The 22,570-nt window shown below is 32.3% G+C and overlaps 1 protein-coding gene and 1 non-coding gene across 2 annotated transcripts; both read left to right on the top strand.

The window, feature by feature from the left end:
* The first annotated feature begins 7,722 nt into the window (after window positions 1-7,722).
* LOC121211891 (small nucleolar RNA R71) lies at window positions 7,723-7,829 on the top strand. Its single transcript, XR_005907108.1, has one exon. It is a non-coding gene; the product is annotated as a small nucleolar RNA R71 (small nucleolar RNA).
* A 12,439-nt stretch (window positions 7,830-20,268) lies between these two features.
* On the top strand, window positions 20,269-22,340 carry LOC107906954 (uncharacterized). Its single transcript, XM_041084028.1, has 4 exons — window positions 20,269-21,284; window positions 21,363-21,500; window positions 21,585-21,736; window positions 21,827-22,340. The coding sequence occupies exons 1-4, from the start codon at window positions 20,324-20,326 to the stop codon at window positions 22,190-22,192; spliced, it is 1,617 nt and encodes a 538-aa protein (XP_040939962.1). The 5' UTR covers window positions 20,269-20,323; the 3' UTR covers window positions 22,193-22,340.
* The last annotated feature ends 230 nt before the right edge of the window (window positions 22,341-22,570 follow it).

The following is a 22,570-nucleotide window of genomic DNA, read 5'->3' as shown; positions in this document are numbered from 1 at the left end:
TGAGGGATGATTTGAGAGGTGAGAGTAGTGTGGTATTTATAGGTGAGGTTAAGGGTAAAGTTTACTAAAAATAGGGATTGAAATCCCTCCATCTTCTCTATTGCTTGGCCGACCACAATATGTGGAAAGGGTGGTGATTTGGTTTATTTTGAACACAAAATCATGCTATAATTAGGCATAAAGTGTACGGTTTTCAAGGAAATCTTCCAAGGCTCTTTTCTGATTAAATTGCATTTGAAAATACCTCCAATAAAATATCCCAAAGCTGATTTTTGGGCAGCCATATGCTTGTGCCGAAATTGAGCTTGACTCCCCCTTGTTGGACAGTTCCATGATCCAATAAATAACCAGACATGTCCACTTTGTAACAACATTTTTGCTCGATAAAATTAACATTCTTATGACCTAATTTTGCATGTTTTTCCCATCCTAGTAATGTGGATGTGTTCATGTCCATGCAACATCATGATAATCTCATCTTCCATGGACTCACTGCATAATAAAAATTAACATATTAATAATTTTCATGAAAATAATATAATTTATGCACAAAAATCTTATAATAAAGCATAATTTCCAATACTTTGTAAATTCATGTCCAATATTAACATTTAAACAAAATCCACTTAATTTATTAACAATTACTCAAGATTAATATAATTATTAAGTCAAAATATGGTAAAAACCGCTAGAAAAATCCTATATAATTTCGAGGTTACAGGTATACGCCATATTTGAACAGTATCATGCCTGTTTTTGGAATCTTATGGAAATCGAGTCATTGTATTTTTTGAGTATTTGGGGTTCTGTAATAAAGTTGTATGAAATTTATTTTGATGATTTGTATAGTACATTATCAATGTGAGTTTGTATGATATCGAGCTAGAGTATGATTTGATTAGTAAATTGATGGTATGCAAATCAAAGTGAGTACCTGCCAAACATGTATGTATTCGCTAGCGATTAGCATTAGTGAACAATTTTTTTGGAAAGAATGTATGTGCAAATAGTTGGTCTATATAAAGTGGGCCCTGAAGGAATATTTTTTTGAATGGTACATTGGTAAGTTAAGAGTATGAAAGTTGGCGTGTAAGTGTATGTCAAAACTATAAAATATCCATCCGAAATGGAAGTAATTGGTTCAGAAGGGTAGTTAGCGACAAATGTTCTTCAAATAAGATAAAGTATCCACCAAGGTATTTTTTTTTTGTAATAAATCTCACTAAGTTCTCTTGAACTTACAAGATGTGTACTTGTTTTCAGGTGTGACAGTTGTTTGAAAGTGCTAGGAGGGATAGGGCAAGACCGTGCCAAGGTAGTAGCAAAGTGGGTTATTATGCATACAGTGAGATAATGGCATAGTTTAGGGTTACGGTCTAAGAGTCTGTCTTAGCAAACTTTTATACTGTAATGAGTTGTAACAAGACTATTGTAATATTTTATTTTATTTTAAATATTTTCCTTTGTTCCTAGATATTCAGTTTTTCAATTACAATAATAAGTAAAATGTTTTTCATTCAAGAGTTTATGTAAACTATTTCGATATTTTGTTAAGTATTTTATGTTGTAACACTTGAGATTTGAACTCGGTGAATCAAGTCGAGTTGAGGGCGTTACAAATCAAGTATATTTTCTTATAGATTCTTTTGCAATAAATTTGTCATGATTTTAACGGAATTAGAATTAGATTGAGAAAATTATTTAATTGAGAAATTAACTAATTTAAATTAATTGAGAAAATAATATTTAATTTGAGAAATAGAAAAAAAAGCATGTACTGAGCTGGAATAAATTATAAAGTGCTAGGTTAAAGTTTAAGAAACATCTAGGGTTGCTACCCCTTTCCCTAAATAATAGCGAGTTGGAGATTTTTTCAATCAAAATAATATTATTTGTATTCTACCAATTCAATCAGGATTCTACCAACTCTTCCTATAAATAGATAGCATGAGTAGGCTTCAAATCATACCAACTGAAAGAGAAAAACACAAGTTTCTTTGAAGTTTTTAATATTGCTACTTTGGCAAAAAATAGTGGAAAATAATTTTTTAAGAATAAATTCTATTTTATGGGAATTACAATTCTACGAGTTTCTATTTAGAGAGATTTACTTTTCTACTGAAAGTAAAGAAAATATTTTTGGTTCTATATTTGATTCAATTTGTTCGAATTCACACTCGTAGCAGTTCGTGGTATGAGAATAGCGGAAATGATTGTTTGGTTGAAAGCAGGGAATGACAATGATCTGCCTATCTAAAAGAACATGTACGAATTTCGTCTAGGGTTTTGTAACGCTCGTGTTTGTGTAAGTGTACACAGTCGTTATCAAGTAATAAGTAAGTAAAAAAGTTATTGTCTCGATAGGGACTGTATATAGTTAATCAATGTTTTGCAAAATTAATGTTTAACAATTTGGTGAGAAAACACAATAATTTTGAGTATTGGATGTAAAAATAAATAACTAGATGCAAAATTAACCTAAATGCAAATTAACCTAAGTGTGATGGCTAATTAAAATGGATGAGATAGATTTAGCAGCACATTTGCAAGCTTTAACAACAATAATATGAATAGACTAGAATAATTACAACAGTTGACTTGGTTCATTTTCATCATGTTCACAATGTTCTAGAAAATATTCCATGGCAACTCGATCTTTCATGAACTTTTTGAAACTAGTATTAAGTTCTTTTGGAATCTTTTACTTAGAAAAACATGCATACTACCATGATCATATTTAACTAAGGGTTTCTTAGAGTTTATGTGAAGTAACAAGGACGAATTAGGTTTGAAACAATTTACTCACACAAATCTAAAAGTTATGCAAGGTAATACAGCTCTTTCTCGTTATTACGAACCTTTAATTTAATCGGGCTAAGACCTAAATTAAGCATGCACCTTTCAATTATTGCTTCCATTAATCGTCATCTAGCTAGGATTGATCATCTAATTTTAATAGATTCAATCACATTTTAATGAATGAAATACATGCATGATTTTAATTGAAAGCTTGATTGGTTGAGGCACAGAGCATCATGAATACAAATAAAATGAACTTAATCAACTTAATGTAATCATTCTAGCTAAAAAAAAAGTTATCATTGTTAATAAAAAAACAACAAAGCAAATTGCAAACATGTTGAACAATGATAAAGATTAAAGAAGAAGAAACTCTGAAATAATTTCGGCAATCTTTCGAAAATTGATCACAAGGCTTCATTCAATCCTTGTAATTGCTCATTCGCAAGATGCTCCTCAAGGTAGCTAGCTAAGAGAGAATTTTCTCAAGGAATTTCTAGTTAAATAGAGGGGGAAATGAATGGTTTATGCATGAGAGGGAAAGGAAAGATGTGAAGTGAGGGATTGAGGGATTATTGAATGATGAAGGATAAATGAATGTAAAGTAAATGTTGGTATTTATAGTAGAGGGATGGCTAAGAAGTTTACTAAAGATAGCTTGAATATCCCTAAGGTTTCTCCTTTGCTTGGCCAGCCATGAATTGTGGAGAGGGGAGGTTGTTGGTTTCTTGATTCACGCTTGATTCTTAGGTGATTGTTTGAGTTGATTTTTAATTGTTTTACAAGCGTAAGGACCTTTGAATAAATATTTGAAAAGCTGATTTTGGTCTGCTCATGTGCCCTTGCCTCTGTATTTTCGAAAGTGTAGGGAGTCAGAATATCAATTTGGTATCGATTCCTTGGCCCGAGTATTGATACTCATGGTGTAATTATCGATACCTTGCAAAAGGTACCAATATTTTTTGATGTTTTGAAATTTAACTAGAAACAGATTTCTTGTTTGGTATCGATTTTCCAGGTGGTATTGATACCACTTAAAGGAAATATCGATACCATAAAGGCGGTATCGATACCTACATAACATTTTTGAAAAAAATTGCTAAGTGGTCCCAATACTTGAGATATGTATATTCTATGTTTGTTTGTCGTATGTTAGTATGATTAAACGCTAAACTAAGATTGCATGACTTGATATTATCATTAATGCTAGAATAATTAAAGAAAAACGAAACTATATGTATTTCAACTATGATAATTACAATGAAATTGACGTGAGACAGTGGTGTGGCATCTTGTTATTTGGCCTGGAGTCCAGGCAGGGTATGGGGTGTTACAAAGACCTTAGGGTTTACTTCTAAGCCTATTAGCTAATTGTTGTAACAACCCAATTTCAGTGAAATCGGAACAGTGGTTTCAGGACCGCAAATTCGGTCCAAAAATAAAATTTATTTTTATTTTATTTTATGGTCCGTGTTATGTTAGAAGTGTCACATAAAAATTTTGATAAGAAAAATTTACTGATTATGTGTTTAATTACGAGAAGGACTAAATTGCATAAAATGCAAAAGTTGAATTCTAGTAGCTATAAGGATTAAATAACTATAGAATTCAAAATTAGAGGTCCTTATATGGTAATTAGACCATTAAAGAAAAGTATGTAGATATTTTAGTGACTCATCCATGGAAAAATTAGAAAAGAGTAGGGACTAAATTGGAAATCATAAAAATTAAAAGATGATAATTAATTAAAAAGAAATCATCATCTTATTTTCATATCTTCTTCCCTAAAATTTTTATGGAAACCCTAGGAGAGAGGAAGAAAACTTTTCAAGCTTAAAAAGGTATGATATCAAGTCCCGTTTTTAGTAATTTTTATATTTTTGGAATCGGGATAGTCTAATCTATCTATTTAGGGGATTAATTTGAAAATTTATCAAGGTATGAAATTTGGGTCATGGATGAATATGCTAAAAATTAGAAATTTATGATATAAAATGAAAGGTTGTTGATAGATAAACAACTTTTACAAAGTAATTTTTGATGAAAACATGATTTAGGGACTAAAATATAAGGTTGTGAAATTTGATGAAAAATTCTTCATTTTTATGAATACATGTGCTGTAAATTTTATATAGGGATTTTGCTTAGGCTTGGAATAGGGAGTAAATTGCACAAGTTTCATTTTTCGAGCCTAAGGATGAAATTGGAATTTATGGAAAAGTTACGGGCAAAATGGTAATTTTTCCTAGAACGTAAATTGAGTCCAAATAAGTATGAAATATGAGAAATTTATGACTAAAGCTATTTATTTAGATCTGGATAACACAAATTCGAGATTAGATGGAGAAAAAAAAAGGTTTCAGATTTGTAGATTACTTACGCGAACAAGTGTTGAGGTAAGTTCGTGTAACTTAATCGAGCATGTAATTATGTTAAATTAAATGATGTGATTGTATGAAATGTGATTATCATTAATGTGAATTACTTGTATATTATAATAGGAGAAATTAATACATGATTGAAAATGGTGAAATAGGGTTATGTCCCGATTGAATATTAAATTCCGATGAACATATGTGCTTTCCCGAGATGGATGAGATCTTACATTTGTTGCTGACGGATTTAGCTCGGATGATTAATCCTATTGACCTCATTATAGAAAGGATTTAGCCAGGACGGGTAATCCTGATATAATACCTCTTGAATATACGTTATGATTAGGGTTTAGCCTGGACTGGTAATCCTAATTGAGCTCTTTTGAATATACGCTATATAAAGGATTTAGCCTGGACTGGTAATCTTGTTATACGATATGTGGCTCGAGAGTGTATTCCTTGATTAAGAACCCTAATGGGTACCCTTGAATAAGAAATTGAAGGATTATTGAATCATACACCTCGAGTGTACTACTTGAGCATCCATCGGAATTTCAATTATTCAACGAACATAAAACTCTTGAGATGGTATGAGAATTATGACATGAAATGACTTGAAAGTATATTGCATGATAAGCTCATTTATCCTTACCTGATGTATGTGTAAACTTTGTGACTAACATGTTTGAGTGGATGTATGTGCTTAGGCAATTTTGCCAAATGGATGGAAAACATGTTGTTGTATGCTTAGATTTAATAAACGAGATTGGTAAGTTTAGTTTCTGTTATACGGACTTACTAAGCATGTAATGCTTACTTTGTTTTATTTTCCCTATTTTATAGTGCTTAGAAGCTCCCGAAGGTTGGAGATCATAGGAGCATCGACATACTATCTACTAGCTATTTTGGGTATACATAGTAAAATCATTTTGGTATAATGGCATGTATAGGACAACTTGACCATTAGAGGCTTGATAATGATATTTGTAATCTAGCCATTGGAATGGCTAGTAATGGTTGTTTTGATATACTTGTAATGTTATGCTACGGTAGCTAAATATATGTTAAGTAGTTGATCAAATTATGTCTAACATATGTAATATACCAAGGTAAGATTATAAATATGTATGCGAGCAATGATATGCCTTGTTGAATGATGAAATTTGTTTAATTTGAATGCTTGGAATGGTTGGTATTGGATGCGTGTTTCAAGTGCAGGTCATGGGTGTGATTTTGGGTGAGAAATGAAGCTAGAAATGGCTTTATTTTGTCTACACGGGCAGACACATGGGCATGTGTCTAGACCATGTGTGACACACGGTCGGGTACATGGGCATGTAGTTAGGCTGTGTATCCCCTTTACCTTAATTTTGAGAAACTGAATGCTCAGAATTGAGCATATAGGCAGAGACATGGGCGTGTGTCTCAGCCATTTGTGCTACACGGCCTAGAACACGAGCGTGTGTCTTGGCCGTGTGAAACCTACACCTAAGTTCGAAAGAATTTAATTAACCACACAGCCTAGCACATGGGCGTGTGGCATGGCCATGTGCACAAGTTAGAGAGTTACACGGGTTCGAACACGGCTTGTAGCATGGGCGTGTCCTGGGGTCACACGGGCGTGTGAGCCCTGCACTTTGGAAAATTTTTGTAATTTTACGAAAAATTCTTAGAGTCTCCAATTAAGTCCCGACTCCATTCTAGTGCCTATATTGGCCTTGAGGGTCCAATTAAGGGGTGTTTTGAATGATCTTAGTTAATGAATACTAGTTTACATAAATTATTTGTAAACGTTTCTGAATGTTCCGGTAATGCTCCGTAACCCTATCCTGGTGACGGGTATGGGTTAAGGGTGTTACAGTTGTCCCACTTAATTTTCCAGATTCTCTAATGTTGTTGTTTGGCCTTAAATCAAGGCATCATTTTTAGCAATGCATGCCTTCAACAAATTCTCCAAATTATTGGAAGGTTCAACTTACAGTGGTTTTTTAACTTGTTGATTGAAACCAAGAGGTTGATTTGATCTGTTCTACATGTAATTGTTGTTTGATCCAACTCATTGGTTACTCCAAAAGAAGTTTGGACGTTTTCGCCACGAAAGATTATAGAAGTTGGATTGTAGTCCTTGTCCACTTCATTTTGGTGTTGATTCCCTACATAGTAAACAAACTCAGGATTTGATGGATAATTCTTGAAAGAATGACCGTCCCCACAATATACACATGAAATAACATCAAAGTAACTCAGTGGCTAAGCTGCAACATGATTTAAGCCATTAGTAGTAATTTGTTTCAACATTGAAAAGATAGAAGATACTTGAGTTGAAAGTGAAGTAAAGGCATCTACTTCATGCACTCCTGCTACTCATCTTCCTGAAGCTGCTTAATTTGTCAGCCATTGGTAGTTTTTACTGACTATTCTCTCGATGATTTTGTAAGTCTCATTATAAGACTTGAATAAGAGAGCACCATTTGCCGAAGCATCTACCACCAACCTTGTGTGTGTGTTGAGACCATTATAAAATGTTTCCAACTGGATGCAACGCAAAATCCCATGGTGAGGGCATTTATGTAGTAGCTTTTTGAATCTTTCCCATGCCTCATATAGTGACTCATCATCCATCTGCTGAAAAGTGGTGATCTTATTTCGCAACTTAGCATTTTTGCTAGGGGGAAAATACTTTACCAGAAATCGTTCAGTTAATTCTTGCCAAGTAGAAATTGAGTTGAGTAGCAATGAATTAAGCCATGCTTGTGCTCGATCTAACAACAAGTATGGAAACAACTTCAAACTTAGTGTGTCTTATGTTACACCAGCTATCTTGAAGGAATCGCACACCTTCATAAACAATCGATGGTGAATATGTGGATCTTCTATGGGCATTCCACTGAATTAGCCTATTGTTTAAAGTATCTGAAACATCACAGGCTTCAATTCAAACTACGGTTCCTCGATCTCTAGTCTCCTAATTCCTGGATTTAACTCATTAAAAAGTGGCACAACATACTGCCTTATAGCACGATCCCTATCATCAGCAATAAGGATTGGATTACGAACATTAGCGGCTCATTCCCTTGAACATGATTTTGATTCTCAAGGTCTATTTCTCCGGCTTGTCTCTAGGCTAATTTTTCTCGTGTTCTTTGTGTAAATGCCCACTCGATTTCAGGGTCTACAGGGAGTAAATTGATGTTTCGATCTATGCTCATGAAGACTTGAAAATAAAAAAATAAAGAATAAAAAATTAATTAAAAATAAAAATAAAAAATGCAAGAAATAATTTCACAAATAATAATTAAATTAATAGTCTCCGACAACGATGCCAAAAACTTGTAATGCTCGGGTTTGTGCAAGTGTACATAGTCGTTATCAAGTAATAAGTAAGTAAAAGAGTTATCGTCTCCACATGGGCTATATATGTTAATCAATATTTTGCAAAATTAATGTTTTACAATTTGATGAGAAAACACAATAATTTTGAGTGTTTGATGTAAAAATAAATAACTAGATGCAAAATAAACCTAAATGCAAATTAACCTAAGTGTGATGAATAATTAAAATGGATAGATTGATTTAGCAGCAAATTCGCAAGTTTTAACAACAATAACATGAATAGACTAGAATAATTAAAACAATTAACTTGGTTCATTTTCATCATGTTCACAATGTTCTAGAAAATATTCCATGACAACTCGATCTTTCATGATCTTTTTTAAACCACTATTAAGTTCTTTCAGAATATTTTACTTAGAAAAACATGCATACTACCATGATCATATTTAACTAAGGGTTTCTTAGAGTTTATGTGAAGTAACAGGGACGGTTTAGGTTTAAAACTATTTAACCACACAAATCTAAAAGTTATGCAAGGTAATAGAGCTCTCTCGAGTTATTACGAACCTTTAATTTAATCGGGCTAGGACCTAAATTAACCATGCACCTTTCAATTATTGCGTCCATTAATTGTCATCTGGCGAGGATTGATCATCTAATTCTAATGCATTCAATTGTATTTTAATGAATGAAATACATGTATGATTGATTGAGGCACAGAATATCATGAACACAAATCAATTGAACTTCATCAACTTAATGTAGTCATTCTAGCTAAACAAAATTAATCTATCATTGTTAATGAAAAAACTACAAAGCAAATTGCAAACAAGTTGAACAACGATAAAGATTAAGGAAGAAGAAACTCTGAAATAATTTCGGCAATCCTCTGGAAATTGATCGCAGTGGCTTCTTTCGATCTTTGTAAGTTCTCCTTCGCAAGATACTCCTCAAGGTAGCCAACCAAGAGAGAATTTTCTTAAGGAATTGCTAGCTAAATGGAAGGGAAAATGGATGGTTTATGCATAACAGGAAGAGGAAAGATGTGAAGTAGGGGCTTGAGGAATTATTGAATGATGAGGGATAAATGAATGGGAAGTAAAGGGTGGTATTTATAGTAGAGGGACGACTAAGAAGTTCACTAAAGATAGCTTGAATATCCCTTAGGTTTCTCCATTGCTTGACTGACCATGAATTGTGGAGAGGGGAGGTTGTTGGTTGCTTGATTCATGCTTGATTTCATGCATGAATCATGCAAGGGTTGAACGGTTTCTTGGGTGATTTTTAGGAGCTGATTTTTAATTTTTTGACAAGTATAAAGACCTCTGAATAAATCTTCCAAAAGCTGATTTTGGGTTCTTATATGCCCTTGCCGAATTAAGCTTCTTTCCCTTTTGTTTGGACATTTTGTGACCCAATTACTTGTCAGACTTGGTCTTCAATTAAATCAATTTTAAATGGATCAAAGTGACATTCTCTTGACCCAATTTGCTTGCCTTTGCCATCCAATTAAGATAGAATAAAGCTCATGTCCATGTATAAATAAAATAAGCTTCACAAATTATTAACTCCATGGTCGCACTGGAACAATTAAATAGAAGAAATTATTATGTAGCATTGAATAATTAAATTATGCACAAATTGAATACATGAAAGTATAAAATTGCTTACTTTACTAAATCATGCCCTTTATCTCAATATAAACACAATTCACCCAATTAACTATCAAATATTCGAGATTAACATAATTTTTTAAGTAAAAAGGTGTTATAAACAACTATAAAAACTCCATATAATTTAGAGTTTACAGGTTTATTTCCATAAATATCACAAATCAGGTCAGTTTTCAAAATTTTAATTTTTCGCTGTGCAAAAAACTATTTTCAAATCAGATTTTTTCAACAGGTATAGCCCAACGACTAAGGGTGTGTGAAAACCAAAAAAATAAAAGTGAACCAAATCGAAAAAATTGAATTTTTTTGGTTTATTCAGTTTTTCGATTTAATCGATTTTCATGTTCGGTTTAATTGGTTTATTCGTATGGTTTTTGATTTTGACAATGTAAATTGAATAAGCCATAACCTATAAGGCCAAAAGCACATAACCTATTTACATACCCAGATCCAAAATTAAACCTTAAACTCAAATACCTATTAAAATATAGCACTCTTAAAAGCCTAAACCAATTAAAATTTAAAACCCAATGCCCATTAATATTTAATGATAATTTGAATTTTTATGATATTTATTTTATTTTTATTATTTAATATATAAAAAACCTAAATTGATGTATACTTATTAAGTACGGTAGAAGACATGAAAATGATATGTTGACCATGTAAGAAAATAAATATTTTTTGAGTTCATTAAAATTTTTTGATTTAATTTTCAATATTTTTTATAATAAATTTGAAATAAAATTAAAAATTAAAAATTAAAATTAAAAGTAATACGATATACTAAACTAAAGAAAGAGGATAATTATGTGAAAAATTAAAGGAAATAAAATTATAAGCACCTCAATTAGAATTTTTTTCCAACTAAAAAAAGGCTAAAAATAAAAAAACCAAACAGAAAATTTTCCATTTAGTTTATTCAGTTTTGCTCCCTAGGTCGATTCGGTTTATTTGATTTACATAGATGATTTGGTTTATTCCATTTATGATATAAAAAAACCGAACCGACCAAATGCACACCCTTACTAGCGACAAACTCTACCACCCACTACACTTCTTTCCTGCTAAACAATAGCCCATGGTGGCCAACCGCCGCATTCGCTTAATTTCCCTTTTTGACCCAACGATAAACCGTAGAATATACCATGCCTCAGACCCTCGGCTAGACAATGATTGCACCACACCCGTCAAGTGCAAACCACGCAAAATCGTGAGCACCACACCTGATCGACACTCTCTTACTTTAGACACTAGAGAAGAGGTCTCCATTACTACACCACTATTGCTAGTAATAGATGTAACACCCCTTACCCGTATCCAAGGCCGGAACAGAGTACGAGGCATTACCAGACTTAACAATACACATAGACGAAAACGGGGCCATAAAATTTCATGTAATTCAAAACTTTTCGAACACATGCATAACAAACAAAGCTAACTATATCATCACATCAAAACGTAGGACATGGCACGATTAATTAAACTTATAAACTCATATACGATAACTCAATGCAGACTGATACGTAAGGTCAAAATCATAATAAAAATACATATCACAAACCAACTTCCTATACATGCCACTCACTTGATATTTCTAATATTTGAATTAATTTTTCCAAAAATGATAGTTTGATAGTGCGATTTTGCCTCCGACGATCTCCAACCTCGAGCCGACCTGCCAATACTAAAGAAATGGAGAGGACGGGTAAGCTTTACGCTTAGTAAGTTCATATGAAAATAATAAGCAATTACTACCAGGCTTTTCAAGATAAAACACTATAATTGTACAATTACACATATTCAGGTTAAGATGTGTTATCGAGTTACAGTAACTAAATCATTTATATCTGAAGCTACAAAACTCCAAATTTAGTTTCGTTAATTTTCCTTGAAACTAGATTCATGTATATTTCTCCCATAAAATTTCCAGAATTTTTGGTTTATTCAATTAGTACAGTTTATTAGTTAAATTCTCCCCTGTTTCAGAGTACGACTACTCTGATCTCTGTGCACTACGAACCAAATTTCTCCTTGTACAGAATTCCAACGAATATGAAGTTTGTTTCCATTAAAAATAGACTCAATAAGGAATCCATCCATGTAAGGTATGACTCTTAATAATTTTTTTATAATTTATCGTGAATTTCTAAAGTCAGAGCAGGGAATCTCGAATTCATTCAGACCCTATTTCACAAGAATTCAAATATCTCATAATATAGAATTCTTTTGCTTCCCCTGTTTCTTTCATGTGAAAATATACTCATTAAGATTTATTTTAATATATCATTTGCATTTTTATTCAACTTCCATAATTTTTAGTGAATTTTCAAAGTCATGCAACTGCTGCTATCCAACACTGTTTTACCACTAAAATTCATTCTTACATAATTCCACTTAATCCATTTTGTCTTATCGAAATTCACCCAATTATCAAGCACATTGCTCATAATTTTTCATAAACATATACCTACACTTATTCATCATATAATCATGTTCAATTGTATTTTTACTTAATCGATTTTCCCGTTGAACTCTTCGGAATAATAACTGATACTTAATTGCCTGCATATATTTTCACACTTGTAGCCAAAGCTATCTGGTACGCATAGTAGCCTGCACATAGTACTACACATGCGACCAATTATCCGATACATGTAGTAGCCTGCACTTAGTACTACACACGTGACCAATTATCCGGTACACGTAGTAGCCTGCGCTTAGTACTACACACGTGACCTAACCATCTGATACACGTAGTAGCCTGCACTTAGTACTACACACGTGATCACAGTTTTCGGGTACGCATAGTAGCCTGCACTTAGTACTACATATGCGACCTCACAATAAATCATTCGTATCGTTTTTGTACACCCCAAACCCGGCCCAGAAGTTATGGCCGGATCCGGCATGCCACATCAAAAACGTAAAAAAAAAATTTCCATTCTAAGTCCAGAAAATCATACTTGATGTTCAAAAGATTAATTCATTAAAGGTTAAAGTGAATGGAAGCTGTGCACCAGGTAGGAAACTGGAAAAGAGGTGGTGAGTCCATCGGACTACTTAAGTACCAAGCTCCCTTCGGATCCAATCCTAGACATGCATACCGCCATTGCCACACTTTAACGTCATGGATATTTCTAGGAAACCGATTTGATTAAGTCATTTTTAGGAAAAGTGATTAATTTTGGAAAATACTTTCATTGCGGAAGCTTTTCTTGCTGTCGTGTTATTTTGAAATCAACTGTTGTTTTCGAAAACGCGCCCTAAAGCTATCCAATTTCAACAGTTAAAATAAGTATTACCTATCTTAGTAATACATATAAAAAACCATCAAAAATAAATAAGCGACCTTATTACATTTAAAAACCCAAAACTTCAAACGTAAATAAAAGGATGTCCAGTTCACCAGAAGAAAATCAAACTTTCAGAACAGGTGGCCACTCCGAATTCCCTCACAGCTCCAAGCCCACTATGGTTGGGGATTACCTGCGTGGATGAAAATAAAAGGGGTGAGTTTGGGGAAACTCAGTGTGTAAATTAACCCAACCATAGCCTATATCAGCTTAAACCACAGAAATAGAATAAGTTGGCCTTAGCCTAGAACAGGATTCAAAATAAAGCCCATAGGCCCATAACAGAATAGAACAGATATTACATGTTTATGCAGAAACCCAAGCATATCCAACCGTATACACCCCCGTACCAACCTTACACTGTGTAGGGAGACAACTCGACCCACCCAACCGCTACACACCACAGAATTTGCAGCATGGCTGCCAGAACAGATAATGTGACAGAGTCACCAGATACAGATAATCGTGGCAGAGCCACCAGAACAGATATATGTGGCAGAGCCACCAGATCAGATATTTGTGGCATAGCCACCAGAACGCTTCCTCCATAATATAACCCATGTCCCCATGCAACAGATATATAATCATGGCATACATCATACAGAATCAGATCGTCATGCTTTTCAGTCAAAATTAACCCTAGGGGTATAACGGTAATTTTGCACCTAGGGGTATAACAGTAATTTTCCATACATAGGGGTATTATAGTAATTTAGCTACTTTTAGGGTTTTCATGCATATCCTAACTATTTACGTACTATCAGAACACTTACCGCACATACTTACTGAATTGGGCCCGTTGGCCCATGAACCCGATCTTTGGCCCATTAAGCCCAAATTATCAAAATGTACGAAATCGCGCGTACTGTAGTTTATTACTTTAGATTACCAAATATACAAACCCAACTATCTTACGAGCATTCGCACACTCGCAAATTCCCAAAATACTGACTTTTCGGCATTTCGGCTTTTCGGCTTTTGCCAATCTAGTCTATGAGAGGGTGTCAGTTACACACTTGTTTGCGACGATATGCTGACAAGATCCACACACGAACTGCCTACAATTGGATTACTAACACGTTAATCTAACTATTCAAATACGAACTACGTATTAACCCCTTACAATATTCAGTCAACCACACCTACAGATCATAGTAAGCTTATAAGAAATCAATAAGCAACTCATTAACAAATTTTTGTCAATGTTTACCACATAATCATAATTTCACTGCAAGCTGTCTTTCTGCGCAACAGTCACTAAATCATTTATAACTGGAGCTATGAAACTCCAAATCAAGTGCCGTTAATTTTCCCTGAAAATAGACTCATATATCTTCTATCCATAAAATTTTCAGAATTTTTGGTTTGGCCAATCAATACCAGATTTTTCTTAAAGTTTCCCATGTTTCACTGTTTGACTAATCTGACCACTCTTCATTACGAATCAAATTTCTCATTGTAAAGAATTCAAAATATGTTCTCGTTTATTTCATTTTAAACTAGACTCAACAAGCTTTAATTACATAATTTATTCACCTTCTAACTCATCTCCCATAATTTATGGTGATTTTCTAAAGTCACGTTACTGCTGCTCTCCCAAGCAGATTTATTACCAAATCACTCTTTCACACATAACTTGCATGCATGTTATTTAAACATGTATATCACCAATCAATCATCACATATCTATGATTTTACTTAAGTATAATCTCCATTTCATCATTTTAAAGCACAACATGTTAGCTGATTTTTCCCTTTAACATCTAAGGCACATGCATGCTCATTTGTTTGGCTCAACTTCACCTATCTTCCATTTTTCATCAAAAGAACATGAAACAACAACCATTTCCTTCATTTTAATTCATGACTAAATGCTCACAACACAACTAAAAATCAAAATATACTTCAAGCGTTAAGGTAGAATCAAGAAGAACTCATGAACCTCAAAATAGAAGCAAGGTACCAAAAACTTACCTTCAATTTTCCTCCTCCTAATGACCGAATACTCAAGAGCTTTCTCCTCTCCTTTCTCTTCTCTGACTTTCAGCTATGATGAACAAAGATGGACAAAACTTTGTTCTTTTCACCCCTTTTTCTTTTAATAAAACTTCATATTTCATCCATTTAATTCTTTAATACAAAAGACATGAAATTCTTATCATGGAACATTTACCTAACTTATCATGGAACATTTACCTAACCTATTATCATGGAACATTTACCTAACCTATTATCATGGAACATTTACCTAACCTATTATCAAATTGTATCAATTTGTCTACAACAACATGATGGTTGGCCACTTCATGTAAAATGGGAGGTTTGTCATGCAAATCCTCCTATTTTGCACTCCTATTTATTTGGCCACTTCAATTTAGCCTATAGCATTTTCAAACATTTTCACATAGGTCCTATTTCATAATTTCACCCCCTTTTTCTTATGGAACAAAAATTAACTAAAATTGTCGGGTTTTATCTTAAGTTTGGGCTTTCTAGAGGCCCACTAACATAATTAAACCTATGCCAACATTCACAGAATTCTCGAAAATTGGGGCGTTACAGTTTTTATTCTGAAGGTTCAATCGGAAAATTCCTCACTTTTAAACATTTTACTAAATTGTCCGTAATCAATTTAAATTCATAATTTACATCAAATAACCATTTGATAGGCAGCCACATTTCATATGATATCAAAATATAATAACATAAAAAGAATCGATAGATTATTTATGTACGAATTTACTCGAAGTGTCGATCTCACTATCCATAGTACCAATTGTCCATTCATAGTATAATAAGACACAACTCAAATATCAAATCAGCTTTTAAGAATTTACATAACATATATCACATATTTCATATATCACTTGTCATGTATCTTCATTTTCTTGCATTTCATGTAACATTCTTTCATGTCATATTTCCACATCATAAACACCATTCCATCAACTTTTCCAATATATTAAATCATAAAATATATGCAATAATAGTAAGAAATATAATTCAAACATAACATTGCATTATTATTATCATACGAACTTACCTCGATCCAGAAACAGTAATTTACCATTTTAGTCCATAACATTGTATTTTCCCGATTTAAGCCCGAATCTCGATTTCCTTCATAATCGAGCTTGGAAGCTTGGAAACCCTAGCCATGGAGTCTCCCTTGGTATACACGTCCATGGTGAAGAAGATGAGAAAAATTGGCTTTTAATTTTGTATTTTAATTCATTTTACCCCTAAATGACCAAAATGCCCTTACTACTAAACTTTCCAAAAATTCCATTCATGTCCAATATTTGTCCATAAACTTTGAAATTGGTAAAATTGCTATTTAAGACCTCCTAATTAATATTTGAAAGCAATTTCATACTAGAAACTTCTAGAATGCAAGTTTTTCAACTTATTCAATTTAGTCCCTAACTTCAAATTAAGCACTTTATGCATAGAATTTCTTCACGAAATTTTCACACAATCATGCAATCATATCATAGACCTCAAAAAAATTATAAAATAATTATTTCTATCTCAGATTTGTGGACACAAAACTACTATTCTAATTAGGCCCTAATTCGGGATATTACAATAGACATTGTTATGTCTGAAATGGGGACAATTTTTTTAGACCATTTCCAATTAGGCTATATAGTTAATTATATGTCATTAGGTGCCAAATTATAAATAATGAAAGTTATTGAAAGTATATGCTATAAATTGATAGTTTGAGGTCCTTAGTGAATAAATACGAAGTCCAAATTTGATTCAATTGAGAAAATTGAGAGATAAAAAGTTTTCATATATTAGGTCTTAAAGGAACTTAATTGAATAGATTGCATATCATATTTAATTAATATGCCTCTATGTTTAATAAGTGAAACTAATAAGTTTTTCTTAATCAGATTTATGGTGTGTAACTAAAGACGACATCGAGACGTCGAGGGATAAAGGAAAAATGAAGGTTGTAGACGAGTAGCCCTATTCGATTTGTGCTTTCATAATTTGATTTCAATTCATAGCCTATTAAATAATAATTTAAATAAGGTAATAATACTATTGATCTCAGAATCCCATATGTTGGCTTGATGGTCAGGATATTTACCATCCCAAATGTGATCTAGGTTCGAGTCACGTTGTTGTTAGGGTATTGCCTTCCTAAAAAAAATGTTATTGAGTATATTTGTGATATGGTGATTTGTTAGAAATATTGTAATTGTGTATGTGGATGGATTCATGCTATAATATGAAAAATAAATATGAATGTGTTATTCAATGCTATACTTCATACAAGTTTATAACTAGTTTGAATAATAACCAAAATTAGAATTTCTGTAAAATTAAACTAGGCCCCTCGTTTTTCTGATTCAATATTACCAGACATAAGGCTTTTTTTTTTTTGAAACCCTAGTTTCATTATTTTCGTTTATTTTCTTCCATCATTTATGTCTAAAAATATCAGAAGAAAACCTAATATATCTCACTCATAAAACTCTTTTTTTTTTAAATAATTATTTTGTTAATTTTCTTCCCACGTTTTCCCCTTGTTTTAGATAACTTTGTCTTTGTTGAAAACTAGGGTTTTCTCTAAAGGTGAGTTGGCGGTTTTTTGCGTTGAAATTAAGGTTTTCAGATAAGATTTTTACGATTTTCCTTCAAGGAAGTGTGGGTTTTTGTGGCTTCCCAAATATATAATCATGTGAGTACCCCATCTTTTATCTCTATAGCATTTTTGGATTTATTAATTTTTTTTGGGTTAAAAAGAAATTGATATCTTTCTTTTATTGAGCTGGAAAATGGTTGGTTTAGTGTGTTTTATGTCTTACATTTTGTGGGAGCATTATGAAATTAAACATTTCTTTTCAACTTCTTGAATGAAGTTTTGTATAGATAAATAAATATATTATATTTTACCACTGATTGCCCCAACGGTGACTCCTGGTATTTTGTTCTGGGGGCTAATTAATTAATTAAACTGGTTTTAACCGATGTGACCCCTGGCAATTAATAAATTAAACTTATTTACATAAATTTGTGATCCAATGTTTTGTTGCTATAACATTTTTAATACAATACCTTTCTTTTAATCATTAATTTTTATTTTAGATTAATCATATATCAATTTATATTTATATTGAGTAAGTATAATTATTTGTGTATGTAATATTTAACATAAAATAATGTTAATATTTTGATTGAGTTGATATCACTAATTAATTTAGTCTCAATTCAGTCATATTGTTATCAAAACCCTCTTATTTTTATGAAGTAATATATATATTATTTTGAAGTCAATTTTGTTTTTATTTATTTATTTATAAAATTTAAAATATTACTTGTAATATGATAGGATTCAGACTCCAAAATATTATGATATTTAACAATTCAACTTTCTAATTTAATCAAAGTCTATTATATTTTAATTTGTTATATATATTTTTATCCATGTCGCAAATGTGTCATAATTTAGTATTGATAATGATGGTAGTATTTTGTTAAAATTTAATCAAACAAATTGTACATTTATATTGCACGTGGACCAAAATTTATCCTAAATTTTAACATTTATAATATTATTTAAACTATGATAGGATATATCACATTTATTTATTGTTGAAGAAGTTGATATATATGTTTAAGCCACGTAAACCAAGAAAAGGAAGTTAATATTATTTCAATATCTTCATTGCAGGTCGTATAAAAGAAGTTAATATTTGAAATATTAGTTTAATTTCACATTTGATATTTATAACAATTAATTAATTTAATGAGTCTATTGATAATAATTGAGGAATGAAATAAAAAGATAAATAATAATATAATTTTAATTCTTTTTTAATTTATAGTCTATAAAATTAAGTTATAAACAAAAATATAAAATTTATTTGTGCAAATGGATTTAATTTTATTTATTTATTGTTAAAATAATTTTATTTAATGGTAAAATTTTTCTATTAATTTATCAAAGTTGTAAATTTAACTTTATACTCTAATTTGATCAATTTTAATTTTTGTATTTTTTCAATTTCTGCTATTAATATCATCCTATGCTTAAATTATAGATTTAGTCATTATTTTTCAATATGATAACTTTTAATTTTTATACTTTCCAAATTTCAATAATTCAATTTTGATTTTTTATATTCACTAATTAACATGTTGTGAATTTATAAGTATTATTTAAAAATAGCAAGTTGATATAGCGTTACACATATAATAATATATTTGTTATCCTTTCAAAAATATATATTTATTATATAAAACTTAATAAATAATAGAATTTAACTTATGAATTTAATGGGTAACACTCAAATTTTCAAATTGAAAAAAATAAAACAACAAAAATCAATCAAATTATAGTATAAATACTAAATGAAGCAAACTAAAATAATTAATAACTGAGGTACTTCTTAAGGGATTCATTATTCTTGATTAGAGTTAATTTGTGGTGTTAAAAGCTTTATGTTAAGTTGATTTTTTTTTTCTCTTTATCGAAGTGTATATTGGCGGGGGATAACAAGGTTTCGAACTCTTGAGCCATTGCACCACAAGCTTGGTTGATTTTTGCTTTTATTTTTATTTTCTTTATATAATTCATGAAGCTTTGAATTTCTAAAGAGTTTAGTTGTGGGGAGGGAGCCCTTCCGGCTTATAATCATGATTTTTATAGTTTCTAACTTCTTACTTTGGCCATGTTTTACCAGAATCTTTTCTTTTTTGATCATATAGTGAATGAGTGAGGAATATAAGTTCTGAAGCAGGTATTGAAGGGTGAGTTTGGATTGCAAAGATGTCATCAAAGCACGAAATACTTGATAATCGACCAATTGATAAATGGAAGGTTATAGAGTTGAAAGAAGAACTCAAGAGACGGAAGTTGACAACTCGAGGCTTAAAAAAGGACTTGGTAAAACGGTTAGATGAAGCTATTAGGGCAGAAAGGGAAAACAATACTGCAAATGAGGCAGATAATGGTTTTAATTATGATGAAGGGGTCGAGAAAGCAATGCCAAGTATTGTAGAGAAAGTTGAAGATGATGGTGGTAGTGGGTTGAAGTTGAAGGATGATGTTATTGATTGTGCGACTGCTTCGGGTCATGGAGTAGTTCAGACTGAAATAACACTTGCCCACACTCTGGTAACGGAGGTACCAGTGGTTGGACAAAATTTGCAGATCTCGAAACTAGAAGAAAATGTGAATTCTAACATCCAAGTGGAGAATGATGGTCCGAAGCTTGAGGTGGAGAGGGATGATCCCAAGGCTCAGCTGGGGAATGAGGATGGCATGCGTGCCTCTTCTGCTTTGAACAATCAGGTATCTGAGATCAACACTATTTCTACTGATTCTGTGTCAGGTAATGAAAAGATTGAACTAAAGGATACCGTAATTGATGATAATGCGAAACAAAGCCTAGATGTTGTACCGATGGATGATGAACAACCACTTGAGAACAAGGCATCTGTTGATGAGAGAGATGACAAGAATGATACAACTACAAACATAAGCAGTAAAAATGACAGTGGAGAGATGTGGTACTCTGAGAAATTAAATTTAGATAGAAGTTCTGCCGATGAATCAATGGAGGAAGATTTGCTTGAAACTAAGCAAATTGATCCAAAATGTACTTCTGATGAAATAGGAGAAAATAGTGTGGAAAATGAGGAGGGAATGCCTCCTGTTGTACGAGATGGTTCATCTACAGACAGAAAGGACGTCTTTGTTGTTCCTGCTGAGAAAAGAAAGTTTTATGGTAAGTTGTAGAGCACCAAGCCATATCTCCCAACTTGTAATTTACTGATAATGATCACCATATGAGTTGTCTTTACAGATGATGAAGCTATTGGGAACATTGAGGCTACGAAAAGACATAAATGGAACTCTGATAATTTACAAGTTGTAGTGCAGCAAGCCACTAATCATACAGTGACCAACAACACTAGTGAAGATTCACCCGGAGAACGACTTGGTAAGTTGTACTCATCTTCTTATTAATTGTTTTGTTAACATCTAAAATGTTTTTTTTGTTTGTTTAATCTTTGTGATTTCCTAGTTCCACCTTCACAAAAACCTCCGAGCACTTCACTTAGAGTTGATAATTTTCTTCGGCCTTTTACCTTGAAAGCGGTGCAACAACTTTTAGGCAAAACTGGGATAATTACAAGCTTCTGGATGGACCACATTAAGACCCATTGTTATGTTACAGTAAGACTACAATGTTCTGTTTCCCCAACTCCCATCACTTTCTGCTTTGTCTTGGCATTTGTAAAATTACGCACCTTTTTTTTCATGCAGTATTTATCTGTGGAAGAAGCAATAGAGACACGAAATGCCATTTATAACCTGCAATGGCCACCTAATGGGGGTCGTCTGTTGGTGGCTGAATTTGTTGATCCTCATGAAGTTGAAAATCGGGTGGAAAGTCCACCACCAACTACAACTGTCACCGACAACTGTGGTTTTACTGCTCATCAACAACAGGTTTCTGAACAGCAGCCTCTTTCACCACCTCCTCCAGAGGAACCGGATTCTCCTATGCTAACCCTTGATGACCTATTTCGAAAAACCAAAGCAACTCCTAAGATCTATTATTTGCCTCTGTCAGAAGAACAAGTTGCTGCAAAGCAAGCTACACATTACAGACACACCAAACACTGGTGATCGATCGCCCTATAGTTTATCCCTGCCAGCTTTTCCGTTCGTATGTTAAGATAATGATAAGAATGTGCTACATAATTGCATATCTCTAGTTGATAATGTTGTAGTATAATGTTTGTATTATATATCTAACACAAAGTGTTTGTATTATAATGCCTCATGTCACATTGGGAAGAGGTTACAAACTTAAATACGATATTATTGAGAGAGATAATTATGAAAGTTAAACATAAATTATAAAATGGATATAAAAAATATGAAATTAATAATATTATATTATTTAGAAAACTCAAATTTGTAGAGCATAACATAGAATTAATAAATTTTAAAATTATGATGAGTCTTCTTGTTAGCAAGTTTAGGGTTTTCTTTGTTTGTCGA

This window comes from Gossypium hirsutum, chromosome A12, assembly GCF_007990345.1.
Source record: "Gossypium hirsutum isolate 1008001.06 chromosome A12, Gossypium_hirsutum_v2.1, whole genome shotgun sequence".
NCBI classification, from domain to species: domain Eukaryota; kingdom Viridiplantae; phylum Streptophyta; class Magnoliopsida; order Malvales; family Malvaceae; genus Gossypium; species Gossypium hirsutum.
Note: the sequence above shows the minus strand (reverse complement) of the source record. Positions and strands in the feature narration are given on the sequence as shown.

What these genes read in the sequence shown, in the direction of transcription:
- LOC107906954 (XM_041084028.1), top strand. Translation starts at nt 20,324, where the DNA reads ATGTCATCAAAGCACGAAATACTTGATAATCGACCAATTGATAAATGG. An exon ending in TGAGAAAAGAAAGTTTTATG is followed by an intron (nt 21,285 to 21,362) that starts GTAAGTTGTAGA and finishes TTGTCTTTACAG; the next exon opens with ATGATGAAGCTATTGGGAAC. An exon ending in AGACCCATTGTTATGTTACA is followed by an intron (nt 21,737 to 21,826) that starts GTAAGACTACAA and finishes TTTTTCATGCAG; the next exon opens with TATTTATCTGTGGAAGAAGC.